General features: G+C 33.2%; 1 protein-coding gene and 1 long non-coding RNA gene across 8 annotated transcripts in view; one reads left to right on the top strand and one right to left on the bottom strand.

Annotated features, from left to right (window-relative positions):
* The first annotated feature begins 259 nt into the window (after positions 1 to 259).
* Positions 260 to 22,088, top strand: LOC128189892 (uncharacterized). Its single transcript, XR_008244288.1, has 2 exons — positions 260 to 432; positions 21,870 to 22,088. It is a non-coding gene; the product is annotated as an uncharacterized LOC128189892 (long non-coding RNA).
* The window catches only part of LOC128189891 (uncharacterized), a 27,043-nt gene continuing 23,349 nt past the window's right edge, over positions 19,976 to 23,669 (bottom strand). For 4 of the 7 annotated variants that reach the window (XM_052861685.1, XM_052861683.1, XM_052861678.1 and 1 more), the window contains exons 7-8: positions 20,987 to 21,271; positions 19,976 to 20,892 (exon numbers count right to left, since the gene is read on the bottom strand). In XM_052861685.1, the coding sequence (XP_052717645.1) occupies positions 20,800 to 20,892; positions 20,987 to 21,271 (378 nt within the window). In that variant the 3' untranslated portion in view covers positions 19,976 to 20,799. Of the gene's footprint in view, positions 20,893 to 20,986; positions 21,272 to 23,669 lie in introns of those variants that run through there. The other 3 variants (XM_052861680.1, XM_052861681.1, XM_052861682.1) reach the window with 3 other exon arrangements.

The raw sequence follows: 23,669 nt of genomic DNA, 5'->3' as shown, positions 1-23,669 counted from the left end.
CGCATATTTCCGAATAGCAGTAATGTTAATAGCCAACAGAATGCACGAATTTCACTATAGCATCAATAATGTAGCCTTTTCCCATTGGGGGGGGGGGGGGGGGGGGAGGGGGGTATTCTCTTTTGAGAGCGGACAAGCATAGCCCACACTCGTGTAGGTTATGCATGTCCACTTCTCAAAAGAGAATGGGGGGGGGGGGGGGGCTATAACCGGAGAGGGCTAGATTATTGCGGGTAGAATTGCATGCACTGTTTTTATAAAGTCCATGATATCCTTAAACAAATTTCAAATGGGTGGGTTTTAATTTATGAAACCGAAACTACTTGCCACCCGGAAGTAAATTTCAGTCGATTCGCGGAAGGCCGGGGAAGTTCTCGGAAAAGACTTGGCAGAAGTTCAGGAAATTAAAGCAACGCCCGGTCGGAAGAAACGGTAAGATTCACTGTATTTCTTTTACTTTTCTGATTTTCAAAAAAATGCTCACACTCTCGCGTATCCTGTATGAAGAGCAAGGTGCTAAAGGGGGTTGTTTCTATGCGATGCTTTGTTGATTGACAAGGGACCGCTATTTATAGCAACAAAACAGACACTTGTTACATCAAGAGAGCGCGGATCAAAATTTTCCATACACGTTTAAAACTATCGATCAAGATCAAATAGGGATATATATGTTATAGGAAAGCTTGCACGGGTCAAGAAATGCAGAGGGGGGAGGTGTCCGAGGCAAGGGATAATTTTGTTTGCCGGGAGAGGGGGGCGGGGGGGGGGGGCGGGAGTTCGAGGCTTACATGAAAGAGCACGGATCAAAACTATCTATTAATCACTATTATATAGGCTACTCGTAACTGTTGGGATGAGGTGGGGTGAAAAAACATGAAGGCAACTGTTGGTATGAGGTGGGGTGAAAAAACATGTAGGAAGATGAGAAATTCGAAAAAAAAATACACCGTTAATTTTATTAACAATTTTTAAATCTCATAATGTCAATGTATATCAGGGAAAGTCAAAATAGAAAACTTTCTGTCTCTGGAGGAATGAAAATAAGACAATTCATGTTACCTAGAGTTACCTCTCATCGACTGAGAGAGAGAGAGAGAGAGAGAGAGAGAGAGAGAGAGAGAGAGAGAGAGAGAGAGAGAGAGAGAGAGAGAGAGAATGTATTTTTGTGTAATCATATACAAATGGTTCAAACGTAAGTTCTAAAAAGTTCTAAGGTTCGTACCATACCAATTTAAAACTGTCTATATTAATATTCAAATCGAAAGTACACAGATATAAGCATATGAGATATACATACTTGGATAAGTGTACATGTGTATAAATATTTAAACAGTTCTAGCTGGTTATAATTAGGGAAATATAATACAGTCCGGTCGTTCATCCGATTTTGTTTAGACGTTGGGAGGTACAGCTAAGTCTCTAAGATATACTGAACACATGAAAAGACCAATTTAAGACTTCATTATAAATTATAACCCTTTCCACCAATGCTTTTGTTCAGTTTGACACGTATACATGTTGGATATACATGTACTACCCTTTACCAGTGCGTTTATGGATTGTGATGTGCAGTGAGGATTATAATTTGTTTTGACTTCGGGAGTTTGTTATTAGCTCACCTGAGCTGAAAGCTCAAGTGAGCTTTTCTAATCAAAATTTGTCCGTTGTCTGTCGTCGGTGTTGTCGGCGGCGTTGTCGTTGTAAACTTTTCACATTTTCTTCTTCTCCAGAACCACTTGGCAGATTTCAACCAAATTTGGCACAGAGCATCACTGGGTGAAGGGGATTCAAGTTTGTTCAAATGAAGGGCCACGCCCTCTTTAAATCTTTAAAGGGGAGATAATTGAGAATTATTGAAAATTTGTTGGTATTTTTCAAAAATCTTCTTCTCAAAAACTATTTGGCCAGAAAAGCTTAAACTTGTGTGGAGGCATCCTCAGGTAGTGTAGATTCAAGTTTCTTCAAATCACGGTCCCCATGGGTAGGGTGGGGCCACAATAGGGAGATCAAGTTTTACATAGGAATATATAGATAAAATCTTTAAAAATATTCTTCTCAAAAACTATTTGGCCAGAAAAGCTCAAATTAAAATGGGAGCATCCTCAGGTTGTGTAGATTCAAGTTTGTTCAAATCATGGTCCCCGGGGGTAGGGTGGGGTCACAACAGGGGGATCAAGTTTTACATAGGAATATATAGAGAAAATCTATAAAATCTTCTTCTCAAAAACTATTTGGCCATATAAGCTCAAATTAAATTGAAAGCATCCTCAGGTAGTGTAGATTAAAGTTTGTTCAAATCATAGTCCCTGGGGGTAGGGTGGGGCCACAATAGGGGGATAAAGTTTTACATAGGAATATATAGAGAAAATCTTTAAAAATCTTCTTCTCAAAAACTATTTGGCCAGGAAAGCTCAAATATGAGTGGAAGCATCCTCAGGTAGTAAAGATTCAAGTTTGTTCAAACATGGTACCCGGGGGTATGGCGGTGCCACAATGGGGGAATGGATTTTTATAAAGGAATATATAGAGAAAATCTTTGAAAATCTTTTTCTCAAAAACTATTTGGCCAGAAAAGCTCAAATTTGACTGGAAGCATCCTCAGATAATGTAGATTCAAGTTTGTTTAAATCATGGTCCCTGGGGTTAGGGTGGGGCCTCAATTGGGGTATGAATTTTTATACAGGAATATTTAGAGAAAATCTTTTAAAAAATTTATTTTTTTAAACTACCGGTATTAGGCTAGGAAAGCTCAAATTGGCGTGTAAGCATCCTTAGATAGTGTAGATTCAAGTTTGTTCAAATCATGGTCCCTGGGGGGTAGGGCGGGGCCACAATGGGGGATAAATTTTTAGATAGAGAGAAAATCTTTAAAAATCTTCTTCTGAAAACTATTAGGCCAGGAAAGCCAAAATTTGAGTGGAAGCATCCCCAGGTCGTATGGATTCAAGTTTGTTTAAATCATTGTCCCGGGGTACAGTGAGGCCACAGTGGGGGAATGGGTTTTTATATAGGAATATATAGAGAAAATCTTTAAAAATCTTCTTTTTAAAAATTATTTGGCCAGAAAAGCTGAAACTTGTGTAGAGGCACCCTCGGGTAGTGTATAAATTCAAGTTTGCAAAATCATTCTTGGAAAGTTTGCAGTCCAAAACTCAGTACTTTGTTTGAAACCTCAGGTTATGCAGATTTAAGTTTGATGAAACCATGATTCTCTAGAGAATAGTGGGACCACAAAATTCGGGGGGGGGGGGGGGGTATATCGGATTAGAGAAAAATCTTCTTAGAGGTTCAACAACAAAAGGGGCTTGATAATTACCAATGAAAGAGGTGGATAAAAATTGACAGATTTTCAATTTTTTTAAAGCAAAATCTACTGTACTTAGTTGTAAAGATATTTTGATTTCAATACTGTAATGCTAATTTGATCAGAGTTAAGGCTCAGGTGAGCGATGTGGCCCCTGAGCCTCTTGTATATATATATATATATATATATATATATATATATATATATATATATATATATATATATATATATATATATTAGAACCCTCCTAACCCTTTCAATCCCCACCAGTTACTATTCTTATTCAAGTCTTCATTTTTAGCTCACCTGAGCTGAAAGCTCAAGTGAGCTTTTCTAATCAAAATTTGTCCGTTGTCTGTCGTCGTTGGCGTTGGCGGCGTTGTCGTTGTAAACGTTTTCACATTTTCATCATCTTCTCCAGGACCACTGGGCAGATTTCAACCAAACTTGGCACAAAGCATCACTGGGTGAAGGGGATTCAAGTTTGTTCAAATGAAGGGCAACGCCTTTTTTAAAGGGGAGATAATTTAGAATTATTGAAAATTTGTTAGTATTTTTCAAAAATCTTCTTTTCAAAAAATATTTGGCCAGGAAAGCCCAAATTTGAGTGAAAGCATTGTCAGGTAGTGTAGATTCAAGTTTGTTCAAATCATGGTCTCCAGGAGTAGGGCGGGGCCACAATGGGGAAATGGATTTTTACATAGGAATATATAGAGAAAATCTTTAAAAATCCTCTCTTCAAAAACCATCTTGCCAGAAAAGCTTAAACTTGTGTGGAGGCATCCTCAGATAGTGTAGATTCAAGTTTGTTCAAATCATGGTTCTTGGGGGTAGGGTGGGGCCACATTGTGGGGATAAATTTTTATAAAGGCATATATAGAGAAAATCTTTTAAAAAATCTTCTTCTCAAAAACTATTAGGCCGGGAAAGCTCAAATTGGCGTGGAGGCATCCTCAGGTAGTATAGATATATTAAGTTTGTTTAAATCATGGTCCCCACGGGTAGGGAGGTGCCACAATGGGGGAATGGATTTTTACATAGAAATATATAGAGCAAATCTTTAAAAATCTTCTTCTCAAAAACTATCAGGCCAGGAAAGGTCAAATTTGAGTGGAAGCATCCTCAGATAGTGTTGATTCAAGTTTTTTAAATCATGGCCCCTAGGGTTAGGGTGGGTGACAATGGGGGAATAGATTTTTACATAGGAATATATAGAGCAAATCTTTAAAAATCTTCTTCTCAAAAACTATTAGGCCAGGAAAGCTAAACTTTGAGTGGAAACATCATCAGATAATATAGATTTAAGTTTGTTTAAATCATGGTCCCAGCGGGGGTAGGGTGAGGCTACAGTTGGGGATGAGTTATTACATAAGAATATATAGAGCAAATTTTTCAAAATTTTCTTTTTTAAAACTATTTGGCCAGAAAAACTTAAACTTGTGTGGAGGCATCCTCGGGTAGTTTAAATTCAAGTTGCTAAATCATAGTTCCTGGGGGTAGGACGGAGCCGCAATGGCGGTATGAATTTTTACATAGGAATATATAGAGAATATCTTTAAAAATATTCTGGGAAAGTTTTCAGTCCAAAAAGCAGTAACTTGTATGAAAGCACAGGTTGTGCATATTAAAGTTTGATGAAACCATGATTCCCTGGAGAAAAGAGGGGCCACAGAATGGGGGGGGGGGGGAGATATAAAGGAATAGATAAAAATCTTCTTACAGGTATAACAACAAAATAGGCTTGGTATTTACCAAAAACAATATGTGGATAAAAATTGACAGATTTTAAATTTTTTTTAGCAAGGTCTACTGTACTAAGTTGTCAAGATATTTTGATTTTGATACTGTTATGTTAATTTGATCAGAGTTAAGGCAATTGTTGCTCAGGTGAGCGATGTGGCCCCTGGGCCTTTTGTTTGATTTGGAACAAAACTAAGGACATAAATCAGGATATGACTTGGCAGACGTTACTATGTAACGTTATCTTTATATATTATTATTTATAATATTCCTGCAATTCTATGAAGTATAAACTAGTGTCATTCTCTCATCTATAAATCATGGAGCTGAGAGATAAACTTGCAACCAATTCAATATCGACAACACTAGTACTGTTTTTGGATAAGGTTTCACGTTCATCGTTTTAAGATAACTTTACATTCTTATCCGATATTTGCGATAAACTAACACCCCGATTTTATTTTATATGTAACCATTATAGCATTGGACAACATGCATTCTGCCCATCAAAGTCATTTTCCAAGATGGTAAAGGACAAAATGCCACTAATACATGTAGCACAAACGATGTATTTGCATATTTATACGTAAGGAGACTAATGTCAATTTGTTAGATCGTATAATAACTGAAAAATGATTTTAAATATGTCTTTTGGTGTTTTTTTTTCTGAAATAGACAAACTACTTACAGAAAATATTGTAGTGCACATGGGCAAAAGCTTATGATCACGTGATGCTGTTGAACTCGCCCACCAGGCCACGTGCCATGCACTGATTTATTAAACCAGACGATTAGTTGTGTTTTGTGGTTTCATCAAGTACAGAGAAGTTGAAAAATATAGATAATGTCACCATAAATCAGCAAGCTTAATGAAAGTATAGTGTGTGATTGTAAATTGTCACATGCGTTGATAAGTAAATTGTCTTTGCTCAAAGTAATTGATGTCAGCACAAAGAATTGAGATAATAAAAATCATAAAATGCACTACAAATATCAAATTTAGGAATGTCTCGAAGACTGCAGTTGTATAGTTCTAAGATTTTCAATGAAGACTTATGACGAAGTTTGGTATTTTTAATGGATGCTGTAATTCTATGAAGACAAATTCGAAAATTAATGGATTTTTAAAATAAAAATTTGAAATTGATTCTGAGGTTATTTGTAGTGGACATATAAAAATAATATTTTTGTCATAAAATTGTTAAAATTAGAAAGATCAATTACAAAGTAAATGTAATCTGTCCAAAAATGTTAGTCAGTGATTATAATTATGCGTTCAATCATACGAAAACGTGAGTTTTAGCCCCTCAAGGTCCTTATTAACAAACTGCTGACCTCTAATTATCCGGATGAACTACACATAACCCGTCCAATGTAGTGATTTTAAAATAACACGATTAAAAATTAATGCTTTTGCACAGCTTGATGTCCCTTCCTCCCCCCCCCCCCCGAAAAAATTAGCAACTAAAAAAAAAAAGAAAACCACTAAGCAGTTTGTAGCAGGACCAATTTCATTGTTTGTGGGATGACTGCTATTATTTACCTAAAATGAACTCACTAACAGACTAGTCAGAGATCAAAAACATTTTCTTAAATTAATGTATAAAATGTGCGTATAATCGTAAATTTCATTGAAGTCACTATACGGCTGCGCGATTTCTTCCTTCCTTGTCTAACTTCGAACTTTGAACTCTGATTCAAATTCATTTAGAACCATTTTAACAAGACCTTGGACTTTCAGTAGGACGTAGCTATCTAAATCTTGCGTCAAAACAAGTTAAAATGACGCGGTTTCAAGCGAAATATGCACCGGTTACGTAGTCTTAGCTCAAAAGCCAGACAATACATGCCCCTTTAAGGAATTTTTCTCTTAAATTACAGTAATAGGGACATTTCAATATAAAATGATATTCATCTTCTATCTCTGAAGTACATTAAGGACATAAACTTCTTTCTAATGGAACATTGCTGTATCTACCGTTTCGACGGTAAGACAATGAGATGACAATCTTAATTTACATATAAGTTTCTTATATTGTAAAGGAATTCTTTTTGTTAGATATGACTGCAAAGTACAATGATCAGCTAAATATTTATAGATTGTACATTTGGAAGATGCATTTATTTCAGTTAATAGACACTGTTTATAATTATCAAAAATACGTTGCTTGGCGACTGTTAAAATGATTTCTGGCTTTTCAAAAAATTGATTTTCCCATAAGTTCATTAATCCAATACTTGATAACATGTGTAAAGAAAGATAGCCTCATGTTTTAATAATTGTGAAGCACAGAATTAAACTACTGGGGAAGCATATTTTATTTATTTTCCTAATTTAATTTATTTTCCTAATTAATGAACATAGTTTTCTATAAAAAAAAAAACAACCAGTGTTTGCTATTTAGCATTATATGTTTAAAACTAATAGTATTTTTCTTTTTGGTATAACTTTCTGATAAGTATTGATCAAAGATTTTGCTAAGACCACCGACTGTTTTCTGAAAATATATGACATTTCCTTCGTATAATTACTAATACTTAGCTCCCATGACAACAAACTTAGATGTCTGAGTGGTCCAATACTGGGGAAGGGTTCAGAAAAAAAGATACGTTTACAATTAAGTCTCCCATGACTATGACAAGGTGTCATTTCGTAAATTTTAAATTCACACTCACCAAGTGACTTAAAAATTTTACAACATCACACAAATTTTTAGGAATCAATTGAATATGAAATTATGTTATTATTGTAAGTCAACCATGTCTTTGATGTTTATCTGGCAGTGGTGTCCCTCGGTACCTACCTTGTTGGTAGAGTTTTTTGGCTAATGAATGCTCTTTTTACCAGGTAACACACCTCTGGTTGACGCAATCATTATTGATGAGGGAGATAATGTTACTTAGAATATTGCCAAAAGATGTCGAACAGTATAGAACTAAATTGAATAAGTTGATCTGATTAAAACATGAAATGTAAACGATTTCCTGTTAAAAACATTAGATTTATAAATTAATGCATCTGCCATCTCTCTCTATATAACCTTGAAATCAGTGTCTGCAGCGTGAGTGTGCCGCTTCGGCGGAGCAATAGAATAGAAAATAAGTTTTGCATATCTCCTACGTCTATCATCCCACAAAGTTTTGATGTTTAAGTCTTTACCGTTTCTGAGATTTCACTGAGACAAGTATTTTTTGTCTCGAAACAGAAAAAGGATGATCGGGAATAAAATTTTAAAGCTGCTTCGTCCGATTTTATATCAAATTTTATGAACGCTTTTAAATGATGGCTATGCTTAGTATATGTATAATAATAGAATTGCAGTAGTTTTACCAGTCAATTATGCCAAATTTCAATGAAGAAAAATACGTACAAAATTTGCTAACAAAAACAAACGACATTAAAAGGTACCGCGTTTTTTCGCCTCATGTTAAATTTCACCCCTGATGACGAGACGGGTATGATTGTATTACGAATTTGACATCGCTTTAAATAAAGGTCGAAATGATCAGACAAATTACAAATCAACATGTGTACATTTTGTTCGCTAATATTTCTAAAGCCTGCTTTCTTTACAATCGATGCATAGCAAGCGGGTTGAATAACCCCTATCATTCGGGGGACGAAACCAAGCGGTTTCCTTTTCTAAACATTCCCGTGATACATTTTGGTTTGTTTTTTCGTTTGCCCAAAGAGAAATTATTTTTATTTACTTTGAATATTTCTAACTTTGAAAAGAGACTGATTCTGCTGGTGTAAATAGGAGAAAGTCCATAACTTTCTAAGATAAATGATTTGTATGAAAAAAAAAATGTATACTGTAATTACAAAAAAATCGGACCAAGCAGCTTTAAAATAATGGAAAAAAAAATCCTACAGGTGTTTTCAATCTCTACCATCCCTGAAAATTTTAGGAACATCTATCCAGCCGTCTCTAAGAAATTTTGCCGACAAAAAAAGGGGAAAATGATAAAAAGATTGAAAGAAAAAACAGCGCGATCACTATACGATAGATTGTGACGAAAGATCTTTAAAATAATAGGCCCATGGGTCACATAGCTCACCTGACAAACCCCATTTATTGTATTTCTAAGTTGTATTGTAAGACCCCCGATACCCAAAGATCGATCAACTGACAAAGTTTTTTGATATCCTATGCCTCATTTGCCCAAGAAATACATAGAAAAAATTGAAAAGCTTCGGTTCAGGTGAGATAAATAACAAAGAAAAATCTCACTTCCCTGTCAAAACAAACACGAGGCCAAATAACTAAATCTTTCATTTTTTCTCTCAAAATCATTAATCTGATTTTTTTCATGCTTCTTTATGAAGCATGAAGAATATCAAATTACACGTATCAATGTATGCTGCTCCCTTTACATACCAAAAACTGAAAATTCATTTCAATAAATATTGAATTAATATTGTCTGTAGATTTCCTTTGAGTTTGTCCCGCAATGGTGATGATATTAGAATTTATCATCTTTTTCTAAAGTAGCCAATGCTGTCATACAGGTTTACAAACTAATGTTATCAAATTTTTTTTCTTTTCTGTAAGAATGGACCTCCTTCAAAATCAAATATAGATATTATTAAATAGATTTTTCAAAGAGTAAGTGCAAATTTCATTCAGTGCATTTCTGAATAAACCTATTTAGATACATATATGCATAAAATCTATTATTCTAATTGATTCAACAGAATCGTTTTACCACAGCAACAAAACAGCTACATAGAATTCACAACCAAATGTAACCATACCGTTACAGAATAAATTCTAAAATATTGGTTTTTCATACATTAATTTCACAAACAATATTTTTTATTTAATCTTAATTAGAAGTTTACGTATCTCTTTTTTCTGAACTCAGTATTGGACCACTCAGACACCCAGGGTTGTTGTATGACAAGATTTTTAAGTTTTGTGTATATTAATCTTGCTATTGTATGGATTATATTTTGGAATTTATGAATATGAATACAAGTTACTGTGGTTTCATTAATATTCAAAGGTATCGCTTTTCGTAGATAAAGTGAAAATCACACTTTCAAGGATACGTAAATTCGTGGCCAATGAGCCCTATCAATTAAAAATGTAAGTATAAATTGCACTTCAATGAACATTTAATTTCATGGATGAAATTAACAACGAAATCTGCGAAAATTGGTATTCAACGAATATTGGTGAAACCACAGTATAAGTTCATTTCCTTCACCAGGATTCGTTTCTCAGAAAATTGCCATCTCCTCGGATTATAATTACCCTAAGTTGTTATTGTATAAATAAATCTGACACACCCTATTAGCTTTCTTTTATATTCATTTCACACATTTTACATTAAAGTTTGTGAATGTATATGACTGCCGTCATGAGAAAAGGGCCCTTATCTTTTGACGTCACAATGCGCAGAAAACGACGTCAAAGTAGCGGCATTATAAACGCAGTTTTTTTTTTTATTTTCTGTTTCTATTTTTTCTGCGTCTGTGTTGTGTTTTTTGAATAACTAAAGTCTGGCCTTGTTTTAATACCGCGATTAATATACTTTCAGTCAAATATTACATGTACTTGTTGATTTAAAAAATAAACATTTGATAAATGAAATATACACATGTAACGTCAATATTTCCACATTTCGATATGTAATATTGCACACAAGTTAATGCTGAGATATCATAAAATTGCGCTTTTGTATCCGCTATGAAAGTTAAACATCACATTTTCCATTCTAGTGTGTGATGAAAGTATACTCTAATTGGTAAATCACTTATTTTTTTTTTTATAAATCATCGTTGGAAACCAAAGGCACGTCTCGCATACCGTCAAACGCTTACTTATTGCATTGCGTATAACTGAATGCCAGACTCATCGCGGATTTCCGATGATGATTTATAAAGTATTCTGAGTAAAATTGTACAACTTTAGTTTGCATGAGCAATACATGTATGATCTATTATATTAAAAAAAAAACTACACTGCACACTCGTTGTTGATAAGAGGGGATAAAGGCCGAGACATACCGAATCGATGCAGAGCAGTATTGTTCATATCTAACAGTTATCTGTGCCGTAATTACTGTGAAACAATACAAGTCAAATATTTCAAATCATAAGTTTGGAAGTTCACCTCATGGGAGACGATTCTAAATTTCTAAATTTGTCGGAAGGAACACAAGAGAAGCGACTATGTTTCAATTATAGTGCTACTACCAATATACAAAATAAATTCTCGCATATTCTATAACTAAAGAATTTGCGATCAAAATTTGAAATTATTTAACGAATTTTAACGCATGTAACTAACGGATTAGAAGAGCTTGAGAAATATTTTCACAGCGTAAAACTCTACTCTAATATATCGCATTTGATTTCATGGAAAAATCTGATTCTTAATGACATTTTCATGTTATGTACCTTTAATGAAACAACATAAAAGTATATACCTGTACCAAAGAAAAACTTGTTTATTATTTGAGCGCAACATATTTTGTTTCCCTGTGCAATGTAACAACCCAAATCCACATGATGTGTGTACTATTTGAGCTATATTACGTAAAAAAAAAGAGTCATAACATGCCTGAAAACTCACCATATTTTCATGGATTTTTAGCATTTAATATTATTATATTCATCTGAAATAAGTTTCGTACATGATTCAAAATTCCTTAAATTAAAAAAGTTTGTAAATGCAGTCATTATACTACTATACTTTTGATATCAAGTCGATAAAATTGTCGTTTTATAAATCAATGCATGTTTATCGATAGATATAAAAACCACATATGCGACTTTTACAATTTATAACATGCATGACCGTACAATTCATCTTCATAGATTATGGTTTCTCATCTTTTCTTTTTTATACAAGAAACAAATTTCGATGATACTGAAGTCAATGTTTATGTGTGTTTGTTACAATGTACAGCAATGAAAATTGGGATGTTACTTAAAATTCGGAATACCGTATTCAACTTTATGCACTCTAGTATCGTCTACTATTTAATTTTTCTTTTTTTTTTAATCGATAATCACTTGGCCGATCAATATTTGTATTCAATGAGAGAGAGAGAGAGAGAAAGAGAGAGAGAAAGAGATTCATTCATCATGTAACATCGATAATAAGAAAATTAAATTTAGTCAACATGTTAAAATGTTAGTTCTCGCTGAGTATAGGCTACGTCTATCGGCACTGTAGTATCGATGAGTGCAAAATTGGACATAATTAATGCAGAAGTCTTATTAAATTTACTTGCAATTTTGCATTTTGAAAAAAAAGCGATTGAATAGACGTGCAGATTCAGCACGTGGGATGGCTTTTGTATTTTGTTGGTCTGTCGTATTTGATACACTTAATTAGGTATGTACGAGTATAATTAAACAATAAACATAACCAAAAAGTAGTGATCAATACTGAAAAAAATTAACGTAACCCGCGTTCTGTAATGTGGCTATTTTTATAGCCCGCATGTATCACCGAAGAATGCATTTTATTGTTTATACAAGTATTTACATCTTTCTTTTAATAAATTAATGAATTGAATTGATCGTAAAAAGTAAGTAAAAGTCACTAAATTATTGTTAATGTACACCAGTACGATAGATGAAAGCTGTAGCCAAAGCGTCTTATATTGGAATTTGAGTTTGGCATCATAATGATTAGTTCGTGCAATCCGTGATTTTTCTTAGGTTTCTGAAGATTTCGACCGATCGATAAACTGTATGGTTAGAATTTGACCGAGTAGATTTCAGTCCTGTCTGTTTCTATACAGCTGTGAATCACAATCAATTTTCGTAAGAAATAGAGAGAATCATATTTAGTGGATGTAAATTTAAATCTATAAATATAAGATGCCATTTTTGTTAAAATCTTTTCTATCAAATCAACTGTCCACAGTTGTAGTTGTAACTATTCAGCGAGACAGTCAAAGCCGATTTTTTTTCACCGGTAATTGTATAAGAATTAAGAACTGTTAACGTATAAAAGAGAAGAAAATCACAAATAATTTAATACCATCACTTCCGAATTTTAAATTATTCAATTAAAATCAGCTATTGATTTTAAACTTGCTTCAGAACTATAAAGGTACTTAAAAAGTAATATCAGTAAATATGCAATAAAATTTCCGTGCAGAAGGTTGATCAAAAAGAATAAATATTTCTCTTTTAGAAAATAAACTCGTGTATGTAATTTGACAATGCCCCGAAATTGTGGAAACATAGGCATCGGGTTTGACCATCTTTATCTATGTTTGTTACATGTTTGCTTATTTGCTTCTCGGCAGCTTAAATAACTATGATGTATTTAAAGGTTGGAGAGAAGTTTGATATTTGTTTTCTTTTAATATCTTTCATCTATCTTTCTTATGTTCGTGGGGAGGGGGTTATTGCATGTGGATTCATCGGAAGTGCATCTGGATTAGCTGCAGAACTTAAACTATATCTGGATATTCAAAATCTTTTGTTCCCTTTTGTTAAAATTGTAAGAAATCTAGAATTCTAGAAAATTAAATTAATTAAGTCTACTTCAAACAATTAAAGACGATGAAAGGAAGTATAGAAGAAAAAAAATAATCGCAAAACAAAATTTGACGTTTGTGATGTCGTGGCGTTATTGACGAGCTACGTCAAAGTCGTGTTAACATCTCTTACTAAAACTGTCTTAAAATGCTTAAAACACACAAGATCTTGTATATCTTTGTATATTTGTATTCAGAAAGAGTAGACTAATCGGAACTGACAAAAAAGTGAGTTTGTGAAATTTTGACCTTAAGGGCCCTTTTCTCGTGACGGCAGTCATATGTTTCAAAGGAACTTACATCCATACATTTACTTCTGCCCCTTGTACATGAAAGATAAATTATGTCAAAATGCAAGAAAAGTACGCCAACTTTCAATATCGTTATGTATACCTACAAGAAAATTATATTGGCATGTGAGTTACCAGTCTTTTTGAGAGAATCTGAGATAATTATTGATAAACTTACTTACTGTCGCCAGTATCGGACATTTTACAAACAAGGTTCAACATAATCATGTATATATGTATTCATGCGACTTGTTAAAAAGTAAAAAAGAAATTGAATTTAGCATACTAGTAATTGTTTTGCATATTGACACAATTATCCAGCATGCTGACATACTTTTCTTGGACGTTGAAAAAATTCATCTTGCATGTAAGGGGCAAAACAATGTCACCATTATCAATGCTTTCATTGTAATTTCACAATTTTTAGCATTATATATTCTTGAAAACTTGAAAACTTGAAAAACTTGAAAAGTCGATTTTGTATATTCCAGTTTTGCACCCTTCTACGTGATCCTAATTGCTCTATTCAGAATATACACTATGTCTATGAATCTTTTCCGTAAATGCTAACATTTCTTGTGCGGCGGTTTTAAAGAGGATTTTTATGGCATCCAATCCATTTTCATAGTTTTTGTTATTATTTACCCTTTGAATCACTTTATTTTGAGAATTCATAATCTCCATTACCTGATGATTTAAACATTTGGTTGCAAATGACTAAATGTGACTTGAGATGAAAACGTAACTGTTAATAGCTTAGAAACAGATGTATAAGACGGACGAAATGGGACTAGAATGCCAACTTAAACACAACTTGAAAGCAACAAAAATCCAGCAAAAATCTCAAACATAACTTAAGAAACAATTGAAAAAACACAAATAGAGAAATGTATTAGAAACAGTGATTCATTAAAGTCATTAAAGTTCGTGGGAACCAATTTTTCGTTGGTCTTTATCATTCACAGCTTCATGGAGACGTTATTTCGTGGATTTATGTATGTGATTATTGAATTAATGCTATATACAATATTCGTTTTGGATGTAGATTCTAGGGTGAGGAATGGGGGTGGGAGACGCAACAAAAACCACGAAGATTGAGCTACCAAGAATGACACACAGTAATTGAATATTGTACTTTTCTGTTTTATTACAAATAACAGAAATAAAACAAGTATAATTTAACAAACTGAAATGAAATTGGTTAATTAGCTGTCATGATGATAATGATCGACAAAATTCTAAGCTCAAATAAATACAAACAACTTTCACAAGGTTTGAACTATCGATTCTCTAGAGGAGATATCAAACAGGCGAATAAATTGTTAAAGACCTTTTAAAGTTAAGATTTAATGACTTCACAATATGGTTTCGGAGGAGTCGCAATAACAACAATTTCCATGTAAACTGTGTCACACTCATATAACCCAATATGCCCGATGTCTTTTTGACTTTAATTACTAAGAAAGTTAGGTTAGTTTTGCATAATTTTTGGTATCAGGAGTCGTTGATGCAGTTGTCAGATCAAAAGTCTGTAAAATCCCCTACAAAGTAACGCAAAAAAAATTGTAAGCGTTTAAAGTTTGAATATCTTACTGTCTAAAAGGAGAAGGACTGTTTGTTTACAGAGCGCAATAAATAAGTGAACATATGAAGTTTTAATTTAATCCACATTGTCCCACGCATGAGTTTCCCTAACATATGCTGCGCTATTTGATACCTAAAGCAAACAAGTAATTAATGGAAGTAAAACACGATGCAAACCAAAATCCCTGAGGTCTTTCTAACAAAATAGGCTTAAGCTTGAATTTAAAATGAAATCGTCAAGAGATTTACAGGACATTGATAGTTCAAAGAGGATATTTAAGAAAACTTACTCTAGTGACCCAAAGAGAGAACACGATAAAGTAACCCTCCCCCCGCCCCCCCTCCCCCCATCGTACACAAAACTAAAAAAGAAAATTGTAATGTGCAAAGTTAGTATACAAATGTGATATGGCAGCTAGGGTTTTGTTGCGTTTTAAACATTTGTAAATCTATTAGAAAAGAATTGCTTCAAAAGTTTAAAATACACATTTCCCTTTTTTACCTTACGAAATAAATAGTTTTTTGTCCAAAGATTGAGGAAAAAAGTTAGTTGTGATCAGTCGAATTGCATTTGGGTTTGAAATGCGATAATATCTAGTGAGCATGTATGGTAGGATCAATATTCAATAATTTGTTTAAAGCTCCAGATGGAAAAGATATATAATGCAAGATGTTGGGATGACAGGAAACCGTATTGTTATCAGTTTGTAACACTACTTGACACAGTGTGACAGGTGTACACGAGCCCAATCGGCGACAGATTGGAAGTATATTTCCGTTATATGGAAAAGTATTGTTCAAACGATTGAAAATAGACCTTGTATGGCCATTGCATTATTAAAAAATGTTTCCATTTTTATTGATATAACAGGCTCTATAAATAGCATAACAAATAATGGTAAACAATGTTTTTGTTGTGGTATGAATTGCGCAATATTTTTTGCCCGCGGAAAAGAATTTTTTTTTCAAGCAATGCTAGGTAACCACCAAACAGTATTTTCATGTTTTGCTAATCACTCTTAAAATGTGTCAGATAAATCAAAGTTTTGATCGAAAGAGAAAAACTTGCATTAACATTCAATTTGTTGTAAAGTATACTGACAATCTGTATATATGTTTTAGGTAGACTGACAGACTGTGTATATGGTCTGTGTAGACTGACAGACTGTGTATATGTTCTATGTAGACAGACAGACTGGGTATATGTTCTATGTAGACAGACAGACTGTGTATATGTTCTATGTAGACTTACAGACTGTGTATATGTTCTTTGGAGAATGTCAGACTGTGTATATGTTCTATGTAGACTGATAGACTGTGTATATGTTCTATGTAGAGTGACAGTCTGTGTATATGTTTTATGTAGTCTGACAGACCCTGTGTATGTTCTGTATAGACAGACAGTCTGTGTATATGTTCTACGTAGACTGACAATCTGTGTATATGTTTTATGTAGACTGACAGACTGTGTATATGGTCTATGTAGACTGACAGACTGTGTATATGTTCTGTATATACAGACAGTCTGTGTATATGTTCTATGTAGACTGACAGACTGGGTATATGTTTTATGTAGACTGTCAGTCTGTGTATATGTTATATGTAGACAGACAGACTGTGTATATGATCTATGCAGACTGACAGACTGAGTACATGTTTAAATCGAAAGAGAAAAACATGCATTAAGATTCAATGTATTCTAAAGTATACTGACAATCTGTATATATGTATTAAGTAGACTGACAGACTGTGTATATGTTCTGTATATACAGACAGTCTGTGTATATGTTCTATATAGACTGAAAGACTGTGTATACGGTCTATGTAGACTGACAGACAGTGTATATGTTCTATGTAGACTGACAAACCATGTATATGTTTTATGTAGACTGACAGACTGTGTATATGTTCTGTATATACAGACAGTCTATGTATATGTTCTATGCAGACTGACAGACTGTTTTTATATTCAATATAGGCTGACAGACTGTGTATATGTTCTATGGATACTGCCAGACTGTGTATATGTTCTATATAGACTGACAGACTGGGTATATGTTCTATGTAGACAGACAGACTGTGTATATGGTCTGTGTAGACTGACAGAATGTGTATATGTTCTATGTAGACTGACCGATTGTGTATATGTTCTGTGTAGACTGACAGACTGGATATATGTTCTATGTAGACAGACATACTGTGTATATGTTCTATGTAGACTGACAGACTGTGTTTATGTTCTATGTAGACAGACAGACTGTGCATATGTTCTATGTAGACAGACAGACTTTGTATATGGTCTGTGTAGACTGACAGAATGTGTATATGGTCTATGTAGACTGACAGACTGTGTATATGTTCTATGTAGTCAGACAGACTGGATATATGTTCTATATAGACAGACAGACTGTGTATATGGTCTTTGTAGGCAGACAGACCGTGTATAAGGTCTATGTAGACTGACAGACTGTGTATATGTTCTATGTAGACAGACAGACTGGATATATGTTCTATGTAGACTGACAGACTGTGTATATGGTCTATGTAGACTGACAGACTGTGTATATGTTCTATGTAGAATGACAGACTGTGTATATGTTCTATGTAGACTGACAGACCGGGTATATGTTCTATGTAGACAGACAGACTGGGTATATGTTATATGTAGACAGACAGACTGTGTATATGTTCTATGTAGACAGACAGACTGTGTATATGTTCTATGTAGATTGACAGACTGGGTATATTTTCTATGTAGACAGACTGTGTATATGGGCTATTAAGACTGACAGACTGTGTATATGGTCTATGTAGACAGACAGACTCTGTATTGTATATGTTCTATGTAGACTGACAGACTGGGTATATGTTTATGTAGACAGACAGACTATGTATATGTTCTATGTAGATGACAGACTGTATATATGTTCTATGTAGACTGACAGAATGTGTATATGTTTTATGTAGACCGACAGACTGTGTATATGGTCTATGTAGACTGACAGACAGTGTATATGTTCTATGTAGACTGACAAACCGTGTTTATGTTTTTTGTAGACTGACAGACTGTGTATATGTTCTGTATATACAGACAGTCTGTGTATATGTTCTATGTAGACTGACAGACTGTTTTTATATTCCATATAGGCTGACAGACTGTGTATATGTTCTATGGAGACTGCAAGACTGTGTATATGTTCTATGTAGACTGACAGACTGGGTATATGTTCTATGTAGACAGACAGACTGTGTATATGGTCTGTGTAGACTGACAGAATGTGTATATGTTCTATGTAGACTGACCGATTGTGTATATGTTCTATATAGACTGACAGACTGGATATATGTTCTATGTAGACAGACAGACTGTGTATATGTTCTATGTAGACTGACAGACTGTGTATATGTTCTATGTAGACTGACAGACTGTGTATATGTTCTATGTCGACAGACAGACTGTGTATATGGTCTGTGTAGACTGACAGAATGTGTATATGGTCTATGTAGACTGACAGACTGTGTATATGTTCTATGTAGACAGAAAGACTGGATATATGTTCTATGTAGACAGACAGACTGTGTATATGGTCTATGTAGACAGACAGACTGTGTATTTGTTTTAGGTAGACTGACAGACTGTGTTTATGTTCTATGTAGACTGACAGACTGTGTATATGTTCTATGTAGACTGAAAGACTGTGTATATGTTCTGTGTAGACAGACAGACTGTGTATATGTTCTATGTAGAATGTCAGACTGTGTATATGTTCTATGTAGACTGACAGACTGTGTATATGTTCTATGTAGACTGACAGACTGTGTATATGTCTTCATGACTGATAGACAGATTGTACTTTATTCCATAAGATTGTCGCCTCTCATTATGTTCTATGATGATTGTTAGTCTGTCGATATTAGTAGTTAAAACTGACATGTGTTATAATTTTCAACAAATACAGTTACCCTTCAATTGTGAAGACTGTCAATCTACTGTAGATTACTATTGAAATGCGAGGAATAAATATCTGCGTAAAATTCGCGAGGGACACATCTCGCGAATTTTAAAATCTTTTTTTATTCAGACATATGTTCACAAGATGAAACTACGACACAAACTTGACATTTTATGTTCCCGCAATTTGATAGAAAACGATCGAATCGCGGAATAAATTGCTCGCTTGAAATAGCGAATCTAAAGTATTTATTTTACTTGGTGTCTTTATTTGTCCTGAATTTTAATGCAATCTTTTATAATTGAGACACTGTAATAACTTTGAAGGCAGATTTTATAACTATAAAATGCTTTGTAGTATTTCTAACTTAGTCTAGTAAAAGAAATATTTTTAAATAATAACTTATTAGCATACATAGGTGCGGATCAAGATCATTTACCTAGAATAAAGGAGGTAAAAAAAATCTTCCTGTGATGAATATGATAAATATAACCTGATAAAAAGGCATTTTCGGTAATTGGTCGGAATCCAGATTCAAATACTACTTAAGGTTCTTCGTTGCCAAAGAATAAATATATCACAAGAATAGAATCGAAGCTTTAACAGATTTATTTCTTATTTCATTCAATATATTCAAATCGTGACAAAACTCTGTCCATAAATTCTTATAAATAAAGGGATGATAGTTATACATGGAATGAATTCTTTTAACCTATATGTCCAAATTTTTATTGGACTGGAATGATTAACGTCTTGCTGACGAAGGGATTTGCAAAGAAATGGCACTTCTGGAAAATGATTGATTGCGATAGAAAAAACTGTACAAAAATAGCAATCATTTCACTTCTACTATTAATATATTATGTAATATTGACAAATGATTAGTTATGCATGTAAGGTATAAAACATTCATAATACTAAAGTACAAATTGTGCAGCACACATACAGAATTAAATGCATTTTCCAAATCTGATGAAATGAAATAAAAGTTAGCAAATGAACAGAACACACCTTTTTAATGCCCATTTAAAAGTTTCTTCTAATATTCAAATGCCAAAATCATACACTTGATAAACGATACAAAATATAATAGTTTTATTACCATGAGTAAACGACTTTCTCTAAGATAAAAGTAAAAATGACCATTTACACAAGATAAGCAGTATGAGCAACTTAATCATTTTAGCACAGGTACAATGAAGAGATCCATTATCAATAAATACGCATAAAATCATCAAATACAATTATTCAACACCATTACACAGGTTTACAAAACAATCCAAATCTTTTAACTTGGTTGTTAAAATATAGTCTTTTTGTACTGTAAATACAAACAATTTATTCGTTATCATTGTCATTTTACCTTTATATGTATGAACACTTTTAAATATAGGTAAAAAAAACGATAGAGTAAACATTAATTCTCCATAATTATTATATCCGTAGCTGATTGCTTGGACACAGCAGAAGAGTTCTTGCACTGGTGTTGATGGGTGACCCAATGTTTTAGCTATAATAAAAGAGAAGAAGAAAAAAAGAATAAATTAAACGAGATAAAAATAAAAGGAAATACGTAATTAAGAAAATGGTGACCTTCTACTTACTTGGCATTGAGGAGAACAGTACCAGAACAGTTGACACTTGGAACAGAGATACAAAGCAAACTTAGAACACACGATACACTTTCCATTGACGTTCATATGCACGTTTGGTTTTGTCTGTTGCGGAGATGGCGTAAGGACCTCAGCGTTGAGAGGTATTTTCTGAGTGTCGTGGTCGACTGTCGGATGTACTGTTGGGGGGACCCTGACCGAGGAGGCGGGGGCTAAAGGGCGCATATAACTGCGAGGTCGCATAGTTGGTTGTTGGAGGGATGAAATAGCGGCCTGCTAAAAATAAATGATGTTTAGTTGTGAAAAACTGTTGAAGAAAAGAAAATTAAAATAAGTTTAACACTAATTTGTTTTTAAAATCTCAAAATTGTCACGATTGAAGCGAGTTAAAAGAAAAAGTTTAAAACAATATGCACAAAAAACCAAAAATTAAGAAACTAAAACTAAAATGATGTGACAATCAGTAACGGAACATAACAAGAAAAGGCTAAAATATGAACAGTAACCCAACATGCTCATGAAACTTGTCTACCAAAAAAATAAAGAATCCAAGAATACCATGATAATGGACATATTAAAAGAGAGTGAAATGATAACCAAAATGCTATAAACAACAAAAGTTTTCCTTGAATGCTGTGGAATCGTTTAAATTCGTTGGGGCTAATTTTCGTGGATTGTGTTTTTTTTGCTCATTTGAGGGAATGTAATTTCGTGGATCTTTTGAATTTTAGTTTCAGAAAGAAAAAAAAACTCTTTCTTAATTTGTTTCGTTGATGATGTAAATTCGTGGGAAAGGGCTATCAGCCTTTACTACGAAGATTGAACCACCATGAATTTTAAGGATTCAACAATAATGATTAATTTATCTTTACAGGTGCAAGAGAAAACTCGAAGAAGATGCTTGGGAGAAACAATCTGAGTTCATAAGATATAAAAAAACCCTTTACTTATATAAATTTCATGTACAGATGCAAATAGTTGAATTCAAAGTTTTCCAACGATTTTTAAACAACACTACATTTAGTTAGAATATTTAAGGAATTTGTTTTAAATGTCAGATCCTCTGTTTTACTTAATAAATAAAAAAAGCATTTTGTTGTATCTTAATTACGTTTTCAGTGTTATTAATTTATTCTATCATTATTATTGTTATTGTCATTATTGTATGTTATAAGCGTTATCAAATATATCATTATCATGAATACAAATTTATATTATTGTACTTTTGTATGCATTGAGATGAAGTAAAAGGCATAGAAAAAACCTGAAATTTATTCCATGGATGGACATTCATCCATGAAATTAATTTCACATTTGTTTGTTGTTTTTTTTTGTATCTGTTGCATAATAATTACAAAGTCAAAAATTCATAAATTTCGTTCTATGAAATATAAAACACACCTACGATGAACGACTTTAATTTTTTACATTTATGTCTCTATACATTATTTTCTTACAACAGAAATATGTAGTAAAAATGTGAGACAGAAACTAAAGGTGAGCCTTTATGGCCCCGAGGCCAGGTTGCAATTAGTTTTTAATATCCTCTTTGAGATTATTAAGTTTTCAATAATTGGCAAGTAATCACGTAAACACAATTTCATTTGCAATTTTTTGGCATTAGAATTTTTTAATAAACGATTCAGTTCTGGATACTGTGGTTTCATTAATATTCAAGGATATCAACTTTCGTGGATAAACTGAAAATCACAATTTCAAGGATACGTTAATTCGTGGCCAATACCCTATCAATGCAAAATATTAGTAGAAATTGCAGTTCAATGATTTTATTTCATTTCATGGATAAACTCAAAATCGAAATCAACGAAAATTGGTATTCAACGAATATTGATGAAACCACAGTAGTATAGAAGTAATTAGTTTGCATTTAAAATCAATAGCAATAATTGCGCATGTGTATAGTTCCTTTTTCCTCTATGTTTTTCGTTTTCTAAGTTAATGAGGATTTCTTGAGCGTAAACCCTAATTTGAAAAATTTGCAAAAAATCTTTTAATGAAAAAGCAGTTTTAATAACAAAGCCAATATGAAAAACGTCAATTTTTTTGGAAACTTTACTATCTAAGAAATGCGATTGGCTTGTGATGATATGAACCCACCTTTTTAAACTTAAAATATCGTTTGCTCGATAGTCCCTTCCGCGTAGACTTTATTTGGACTTGATTGCAAAAATGTATGGATTACAAAGGTAGGTAACGATTTCTGATTTATAATCGTAAAATGAATACATGTAGGCCATTAGTCAAGATACATGTAAAACTTCAATGGGATAATATATGTATTACATATATACATATTGTATTTGTATTATTGTCTTAGCATGGCAGTTCTCTCTGCATACCTGTAAAATTTGCTTACACTGATTATACATTTAATAATGTATTGCCAATTAACCATAACGTTTTGAGCTAATACACTAAAGAACTAGAAATGCATCTGGTTTTTCAAACCTAGTGTGAAGGACACTAGTAACTTCTTTTACGTATAACTTTCTATTATCAATCGGTTTAAACAATATATATTTCGACGCCAAGAAGGTTTTATAACTTTCTATGTACTGTGAAAATTACTATTACTATTGGATAAATCATACTGACCAAATTTTTTTCGAGAAACTGTGTAGAAAGTTGGTGTAATTTTTACCCGATATCATAT

This window comes from Crassostrea angulata, chromosome 6 (assembly GCF_025612915.1).
Source record: "Crassostrea angulata isolate pt1a10 chromosome 6, ASM2561291v2, whole genome shotgun sequence".
NCBI classification, from domain to species: domain Eukaryota; kingdom Metazoa; phylum Mollusca; class Bivalvia; order Ostreida; family Ostreidae; genus Magallana; species Magallana angulata.
This window is presented reverse-complemented; position numbering and strand designations above follow the sequence as displayed.